Raw genomic sequence first — 9,699 nt, forward strand, 5'->3', positions numbered from 1 at the left:
ACATACCGCCCGCTTCGCTATCGGTAACGATCGCGAAATTAGATTATGCCGCCCGCCGTGCGTTATTTATTCTTAGAGTCAATAATTGTCTTAAGAGGACACTGGAAGCACACACAATTTTACGATTGGACGTTTTAACACAGAGGATTTCGTTTTAACGGTCACAACGCGAACGAGACCGTCGGTTCCCGGATGCACTTCGATCACTTTCGCGAGGGGCCACACAGATGGAGGTAGATTTTCGTTTTTTACGAGAACGATGGATCCGATTTTGATGTTACCGTGATGAGTCTGCCATTTCGAGAGGTTTTGGAAGGACTGAAGATACTCCGTACTCCACCGTTTCCAAAAATGCTCCAGCATTTAACGCGAGTGTTGCCAATGCGATAGCCGTTGAACTGGCACCTCGATGAGTGACGGCTCAGGAATTGTGTTCAATGCTGAGCCGACGAGAAAGTGTCCTGGAGTCAAGGCACTTGGATCCCGTGGATCGTCCGAGATAGCGCAAAGAGGTCGAGAATTAAGCGTGGCTTCTACTTGCGTGAGGAACGTCGCGAATTGCTCGAACGTTTGAGTAGCTTCTCCGATGACTCGTTTGAGGTGAAATTTGACTGATTTCACTCCTGCTTCCCATTTTCCACCGAAATGAGGCGCGGAGGGAGGATTGAACCGCCACTGGGTTCCGTGTGATGCGAGGGTGTTTGCGATTTCTGCGAACTCCTTGGACGATGCAGCGAGAAGACGGCGAAGTTCTGAGTCTGCGCCGACGAGATTCGTTCCACAATCGCTTGCGATTGAGGCACAAATTCCTCGTCGAGATGTGAAGCGTTTGTACGCCGCGATGAATGCCTCCGTCGTGTAGTCCGAAACTAGCTCGAGATGCACAGCCGAGGTCGTGAAGCAGATGAAGATAACGATATATCCCTTGCATGATTTCGCTCCTCTTCCGCGGGAGACTCGAATCGAGAATGGACCAGCGTAGTCAACGCCAGAGTGAAGAAACGGCCTTGATTGCGTGACTCGAGACTGAGGGAGTTGGCCCATCTGTTGGCTGCTGAGGGTGGCGCGATGACGCGCACAAGGAACGCAACGATGTATGAACATGCGGATCGGTACTCTTCCTCCCAGGATCCAGTACCGCTGTCGGATTGTAGCGAGAGTGAGTTGCGGACCTCCGTGGAGCGTCAACCGATGATGATGATCGATGATCAATGTGGAGAACGATGACTCGCGAGGCAAGATGAACGGGTGCTTTTCGTCATACGAAAGCAATGAGTGATTCAGTCGACCACCGACTCTGAGGAATCCGTTCGAATCGATGAACGGCGTGAGTCGCGATAGTGGATGACTTCGAGTGAGACTTGAGCTTGTCTCGATTTGGCGAATTTCTTCTGCAAAGTACGCCTGCTGGGTCACCTTGGTCCAAAACAGTTGAGCGTCGCTCAATTCGAGAGTAGAGATTGGTCCGACAGTGATAGACGTGTTTACGCGATTCGATGTCGTCTTCGCGAGGAACCGATTTGCTGCGCGTTTACAGAATGATGTGACTTTGAGGAGAGTCGATAGTTTTGAGTAGCGATCGACGAGATCCCAGATTTGTAGCGGCTTAGCTGTTGCGGTGTGCGTCGACAGCCCTTTTCTTTCCTCGAGATGAATGTTTTCTTCCGGTCGCGGAGCTAAGGATGGCCAATTGACAGAAGGCTTCGAGAGCCAGGATGGTCCGAAGGTCCAAAGTTCTGATTTTTGAAGTTGCTCCGGAGATGTACCACGAGACGCAAGATCAGCGGGGTTTTCAAAACCCGAGATGTGATACCAACGAGCGCGCGCGAACTCTTGGATTTCCGTTACGCGATTACGAACGAATTCCTTCCACCGCGATGGGTGGCTTTTGATCCACGCGAGCGCGACTGTGGAATCCGTCCACAGATAAACCGGGATGTTTTCGAAATTAAGAGTCTTTTCCACATGACACATCAACCGGACGAGAAGATTCGCGGCGCAGAGTTCGAGACGAGGAATTCTCACTTTCTTTAGCGGCGCTACTTTAGTTTTCGCGCACACTAGTGAAACGCGCACTTCGTGAGTGTTGATATACGTTCGCGCGTAGATCACTGCGCCTAATGCACTTTGAGAGGCGTCCGCGAAACCGTGGATCTCTATCCCGAGAGATGCTGAACTTGACCCGATCCATCGTGGGATGGTGATAGCTGAGATGCCTTGAAGATCTTGTAGAAACTCGATCCATCGCGAGGATAATGAAGTTGAGAGCGGCTCGTCCCAGTCGAAACCGAGTGCCCACAATTCCTGCATAAAGATTTTGGCTCTGATCGTGATCGGCGAGAGCCATCCGAGAGGATCAAAGAGCTGCGCGGTTTGTGAGAGAACTTTTCGTTTCGTGAAATTGTCCCGAGTTTGATGAATTTGCGGAGAGAACGCAAACGCGTCGATGTCTGGTCTCCACGCAAGACCGAGAGCCCGAAAGAATGGACTTTGATCGAGATTCAGATGCATCGCGATCTCTTGATGGTTTCGAGAAATGTCAACGAGAGTTTCTGGGTGGCTTGAAGTCCACTTTCGAAGTTCAAAGCCGCCCGCCTTGAGCAATTGATTGAGTTCGTTTATTTTCTCGCGACCTTGATCAACGTCCTCTGCTCCTGAGAGAATGTCGTCGACGTACGTGTTCTCGAGAATGACGTGGCTCGCAAAGGGATACTGCTTACCTTCGTCCTGAACGAGTTGATGAAGAACACGGATCGCGAGATATGGAGCGCTTGCAAGACCATACGTTACCGTAGTCAGTTGATATTCTTCAATCGGTAGCTCTGGTTCTTCCCTCCAGAGGATTCGCTGAAAATCTTGGTCATCATTGTGGACCAAAATTTGTCGGTACATCTTGACGATGTCTGATGAGAACGCGACTGGATATTGTCGCCAGCGTAAGAGAACGTCCGCGAGGTCGGTTTGCACTTTTGGACCGACGAGAAGATTGTCATTGAGAGAGAGTCCGAGGTTGGTTCTTTGAGACCCGTTGAACACGACACGCAACTTTGTTGTTGAACTGCTGTCGCGAACTACACCGTGATGGGGAAGATAAAACACGCGGGAATTGTCTTCAGGTGTATTGATAGCGCGACGCATGTGCCCGAGTTCACGATATTCACGAAGGAAGCTCGAGTAAGCCTCCTTGAGTTTCGCGTCGCTACCGAACTGTTTCTCCAAACGAAGGAGCATTTGATGCGCGGGATTCCGCGAGTTGCCGAGCTCTACCGAATTGTCTTTGAGCGGCAGCCGAACTACGTAACGACCGGACGCAGTTCGAGAAACCGTTTCGCGAAAGTGTTGCTCACAACGCTCTTCTTCGGAAGTTAGTGCCAAAGGTTTCGACACTTCTTCCTGCTTCCAAAACTGCTGCACGAGATCGAGCAGTTCGTGATCGAGGGAGCATTGGAAGCCTTGGATTGCGCCATACGAGGAGCTTGCTGCTTCCTCTGAAACGCAGCCGGAGAGGACCCAACCGAACTGAGTTTCTTGCGCGATTGGTGTTCCTGGTGCTCCTCTTCTAACTCCTTGACCAATGATGTTGCTGTAGATGTCAGCTCCGAGAATTACGTCGATTTGACTGGGATGTGCAAAGCTTGGATCCGCGAGGTTGAGTCCTCGTAGATGAGGCCAGTCTTCGACGAGAAGTCGAAATGAGGGTAGATACGATGTGAGTCGTGGAAGCACGAGTGCCTCCACCTGACATGAGAACGAGGTGTGAGCACGAGATTGGAGTTGCAATGTCGCGATGCCGCGAGTCACTGCCGATTGATGAGCTCCGACGCCAATGATCGGTATCGTTGCTTGATGCCGACGTAGTCGCAATTGTTGCGCTAGCGACTCCGTGACGAATGAACTTTCGGATCCTTGATCGAGTAGAGCGCGAGCGATGATTCTTTCTCCAGTCTCCGGATTCGAAGCGATCAATTGCACTGTGGCGAGAAGAACTGGAGAGCGCTTGATCATTGTAGGCTGAGCTGAGTGGTTGCTCACCTGAGAGGCGCTGTTCGAGATCGGTGCGTTCTGCACTGCAGGTTGCGCTACTGCGGCCTGTCCTTGAGATGTGCCGCTGTTGGCAGCTGTCGAGATTGAGGAAGAGTTTCGATGCAGCAAGGAATGATGTCGACCGTTGCACACGCGACACGTTTTGTTGGATCGACAGTCCTTCTGCTGATGTGGACCGAGACAATTGAAGCAAAGCTTTTTCGCAGAAACCACTTCCCTTCTTTGATCCAGAGATTTGTCGCGAAAGGTTGAACAGAACGCGATGTAGTGGTTGCCTTTGCAACAAGCACACGACTGTTCCTTTGATTGCGCCGTATGTGACCTTGTCGTCTGAAGATTTGACCTTCCTTGCGATGAGTGCGGTTTCGACGTCGCGATTTGATTATGAGCATGAGCTTGCTCCACGGCTTCGAGGGTGTGGATGCGACCGATGAGAAACGCCTTGAGCTCCGCAAACGAGGGGGGCTCGAGTTTCTCGCTAACACTTTTCTCCCACTCTTCGAGAGATGCTGGGTCGAGCTTGCGAATCGTCATGTGCACGATGATGTGATCCCCTAATTTCTCGGGACCATCGAGAAGTTCGAGCGCGCCAAGAGCTTCGCAAGTGTTGCTGTGCAAGCTCTTTAGTTCCGATGATGATTTTTTAGTGACACGAGGAATCGCGAAAAGTGTCGCGAGATGAGAATCAGTCAGAAGCCGCTTGTTTTCGTATCGTGAGACGAGAGTTTCCCAAGCTCGAGGGAAGTTTTCTGCGGTGAGGGAAATGTTTTTGATAAGTTGTAACGGTTCATCGGTCACACTGGTTTTGAGGTAGTGCAGCTTTTCCACTTCCGAAAGTTGCGAATTTTCGCGAACCATCGACGAGAAGAGGTCGTGAAACGGCTTCCATTCTGAGTAGCTGCCCGCGAAAGTGGGCAGTTCGATACGCGGTAACCGTTTTGATGATCCTCCTGCTGGTGCGTCTTGAGGAGCTGCAGCGGCTTGCGCGGTTGCTGCAGACGCAGGCTTTAGCGATTCGAGAAGGTCAAGCATCACCCCTTCGCCGCTCAAGAAGTGCTCTTCACACAGCCCGTAATAATCTTTCGCGAAGTACGAAAGCTTTTTGATCGCGTCGAGTTGATCACCTTTTGCTGCGAACTTGATCTCGCTGATCTTTTCGTGATTCTCTTGGAACTTATTCCAACTTGAATTTAAAGCATTAAGCCGCGACTTCACCTGCCCGTAAGTGATTTTTGCCTCGCCGAGCTTGCGCAGGTTGTCGACGGCACGAGAGATGCGCCAAATGTAGTCGTTTTGACGTTCGATATGTTCTTCGATCGACATGTTGATGTACTAGAGGATTTAAACTCACGCGACGAACTGAGTTTTCACGAACGAGACACAAACACACTGATAGTAGCGCGACGCGATTCACACTTCGAGAGATCGGTGTTGTTGACGCTCAGATCTTAGTCACGGTCACTACAGAGGACACCGCACGTTTGAATTTAACGGACGCGACTGATTTTTGTTGATGGTTTTCACCGATAACGAGATTGTTCACTTTGATAACGTGAACCTTCGCAACTTGATGCACACGCGATAGTTCCGTTTCACTCACTAGCTAATTCGTTTTCCCGTAAGTCGCAACGATTTCAAAGATTCGACTCGATTCGCGACTGATCCGGCTCGAAGGACCAAAAAATGTTTGGAGAGATGGCAAAAAGATATGGATCATCGACGTGGGATCCGCGAATTAATGATGAGAACGAGTGTGAATGAAACGAAAGTGATGTTGAGATGGAGAGAGATGATGATTAATAGTAACCGAGAATTTTATTGATTCTGATGCGGCGATACAGACCGTATCGCAAGAGAACGTTACAGAGAGTGAGGATTTTACAGAGCGAGAGAACACATAGATTATACACATACATGATTTCGAGATAGTAGACAATACATGAGATACAGCTGATGGGTTTTGAGTCGCGACACGGGCAAGCGGCGAGATTTGACGCAGAGACGGCAAGTAAACATTGCACGCGAGTGTGCGTACATGTGCGAGGACGATTTTGAGTGTCGCGAGACACACATTTAACTATTCGATATCTTGCCGAAACACAGGGGCAGTGGAATAAATACATTGTAGGTATGATAGAGAACAGTAGAAGTATATTCTTTCTATAAAGGTTATAGTGTTGTTACATAGATGGACGTTGGCAAGCGTGCCGGAGGAGAGATGCTCGAGAACTGGCGCTCGGTGCGCAACACGAATGATAAAGCGAAGAGGGGAGAATCAGTGCTCCTCTCACATTCACACATACACACCTCACACACATTTACGTACAATGAGTGCTACTGAACATATTTCAATATTCCCTCCGTTCAGGAACACTCTTTTACACCAATAGCACTTCTCATTCTATGAAAGTCGTCCCTTGGCAAAACTTGGTGAAAATATCAGCGCGCTGCAATTTGCTTTTAACGTACGAAACTGTGATATTTTTCCAAATATAAAAATGATCTCTAGTAATATGAAAGTGAAGTTCAATGTGCTCGGTTTCACGATTCTGAGATGGATATTTTGCAAGCTGAATTGCTCCTTTATCATCAACTATTATTTCAGTGGGTCCAACACATCCAACTCCAATTTCCTTCAAAAATCTTTTTGCCCATATGGTTTCTCTCGTCGCGGTGCTAGCGGCAATGTATTCCGCCTCGGTCGTACTCATTGCAACGACTGACTGTCGTCTTGCATACCATAAAACTGGACCAGAGGCGAAGAACATTATGCCGCCGCTTGCGGACTTTCTCGTGTCCTTGTCACCCGCATGGTCTGCGTCGGAATACATAAATAGACCAGAATTCTCACTCATACCATTATAGCTAATTCCGTACTTTGTAGTCGCTTTTACATATCGTATAACGCGCTGAATAGCTGACCAATGTCTGCGATCATATTTGCACAAAAATCTGCTTAAATAATTGACAATAAAAGCTAAGTCGGGACGAGATACAACGACTAGAAACATCAGACTACCGATCGCTTCACGGTATGGAACATCACGTTTGAGCTTTATCTTTTCGCTTTTATTGTCAAATTTTGAGCCCGGACAAACTGGAGTGTCCACTGGATTTGCTTCATCTAGTCTACATCTTTTTACGACTCTGAGAGCATAGGCCTCTTGATGGATAAAAATTGTTTTCATGTCTCTATTTCTCTCAATTTGCATACCAATGAACACGTCCACCTGCCCGACCTTATTTATTTCACTCATTCTTTTTCCGAAAATTAAACCGTCGTCCACGAATACTGCCAAATACATAGGTTCGCGATCATTCATACATACATAGACTGACCATTCATTCTCACATCTCGAAAAACCGTGTTTGACAAGAAAATCATGAAATCTGTTATTCCAGCAGCGTGACGCCTGTTTGAGTCCGTAGATTGATCTCTTTAATTTCAAAACTTGATCGTCGGCGATGTTCGATGAGTCCAGTCCCAGTGGTGCACTGATGTGCAAATCCTCTTCCATGACTCGATACAAGAATGCAGTCTTGATGTCAAATTGCACAATTTCAAGATCGAGTTTGGCACCAACACCAAGAAGCATTCGAAGAGATTCGTACCTTATCACCGGAGCAAACGTCTCGTCGTAGTCGATGCCTTCTCGCTGTTTAAATCCTCTTGCGCATAATCGCGCTTTATACCTCTTGACCTTGTCGTTCGAGTCCTTTTGTACCTTAAAAACCCATTTGGTGTCGAGCAATTCAACGTTCTTTGGTTTACGTACGATTTCCCAAGTGCCGTTCAGTTCATGTGAACATAGTTCATCGTTGATGGCCTCTTTCCATTTTTCTCTATCGATACAGCTTACGGCATCTTGGTAGTCAACTGGCTCTTGAACCTCGGTGTCATTCGTCTCACATCTGTTTGGTTTCTTGACCAGCGATCTGTCACGCAGATTTGGTATTCCGTCTATCGTGACGTCGACTGCTTTCCTCTTGGTACACTTCTTGACTCGCTCTTTTTCTTCAATTTTTTTCTCGATCGGTTGACTAGATGCATCCAGAGTGATGTCCATTTTGTCATCGCTGAAATCGTTGTAGTCAGAAAGATCACTTGATGATGCCTCGTCCTCGAGCATATCATCATAGCTAACCTCTTTCCTTTCAACAATTGGAATGCATATTCTCGGCTCGATAACAGGCCTGAATGTTACATCGCATGCCAAAATAACGTCTCTTCTTGATGGACTATAAACTCGATAATTTTCCGATCCTTCTTGGTATCCCATGAGGTATACCTTTTCGACCTTCTTGTCGAATTTCTTCCCTTTTGCATCGGGGATGTAATGAAAACCTTCTGTTCCAAACGGTAACATATGTGCAACGTTCGGCTTCCTGCCGTGCCATTGCTCATATGGTGTGATGTGCTTACTTGTTGAATTCGTTGTTCGATTGATTGCGTAGACTGCGGTGTTTACTGCTTCGGCCCATAGGTATCTCGGTAGGGTTGTCGAGTGAATCATGCTCCTCGCTGACTAGACTATAGTCCTCATCTCTCGCTCGATTCTCCCATTCTGCTCACTGCAGTACGGCACAGAATTTGCCAGGATTATCCCATTCGCCGAAAAAAAACCATGGAATTCCTTATTAATAAACTCCCGACCATTATCACATCCTACGGTTTTAATTTTTCTATTGAACTGATTACCGATAAGATTTAAGAATCCCACAAATTTATCAAAAGCATCACTTTTCTTTTTCAAAAAATATACATATCGATAACCTGATCGTCTGTCCTTTAACATAAAGAAATATTTTGCCCTACCGAGAGATTCGGACATTTCTCCACATAAATCCATATAGATTGATTCGCCCAGCTCGAAATCCCCGTGCCGCGTCATACTCTTCTTGCAGATTTTCTTATGAGCCTTGCCAAAAGCGCAACTCTCGCAGAAAATCTGATCATTTCTCACCTTTTTGGTTCCCTCGATGCTACCGGCCTTCAGCATTTCGTTAAGTCTCTGCTTGTTTACGTGTCGCAGCGATTCATGCAGTATTTGCAGCGTGCACGTGCCTATATTTGCTTCAGCTGTACACACCATGAAAAATAAAACACATATATCCTTATAGTACTTTACTCCCTCGGCAACGGTTTCGCCCGTTTTTGTCATCATTTCGACTTTGTCTCCTTCAAACATTACTTTTAGTCCCATTCCTGTCGAAACATTTATTGAAAATAAGTTTTTCTTAAAAGACGGCACATACAATACGTTATTTACACTTCCATCGATCCATTTTCCATTTACAAGTCGCTTTATCCTTATTGATCCGACGCCCTCTACTTTTCGTGTTTCATTATTTCCCATCGTCACTTCTGCATTATCGATCGTTGTAAATGTGTCAAACCAATCACGGCGGAAGGTAATGTGCCTACTGGTGCCACTGTCGGTCAACCAAAGATCCTTAACATCGACAGTGTTGAGCTTCTCCTTGAGCTCGCAGGTGGCGTTCGCTTCCAGTCGTTCGATGCTCGCTCCAACGTCCATGGTCACGACGAACGCACCTGCAAAACCATAATTCGTGCTTGCTTGCGAATGTGTGTTTACTATTCCGGCGAAATTCGCTGACTGATGATTGCCCCCCCGATGACCTCTGCGGCTGCCT

At 47.5% G+C, this 9,699-nt stretch overlaps 1 protein-coding gene across 1 annotated transcript; it reads right to left on the minus strand.

Annotated features, from left to right (window-relative positions):
- Positions 1 to 363: 363 nt before the first annotated feature.
- On the minus strand, positions 364 to 5,367 carry LOC124305577 (uncharacterized). Its single transcript, XM_046765155.1, has one exon. It carries the CDS (start codon positions 5,365 to 5,367, stop codon positions 364 to 366), a length of 5,004 nt encoding a protein of 1,667 aa, XP_046621111.1.
- Positions 5,368 to 9,699: the final 4,332 nt, after the last annotated feature.

This window comes from Neodiprion virginianus, chromosome 5 (assembly GCF_021901495.1).
Source record: "Neodiprion virginianus isolate iyNeoVirg1 chromosome 5, iyNeoVirg1.1, whole genome shotgun sequence".
In the NCBI taxonomy this organism is placed as follows: Eukaryota; Metazoa; Arthropoda; class Insecta; order Hymenoptera; family Diprionidae; genus Neodiprion; species Neodiprion virginianus.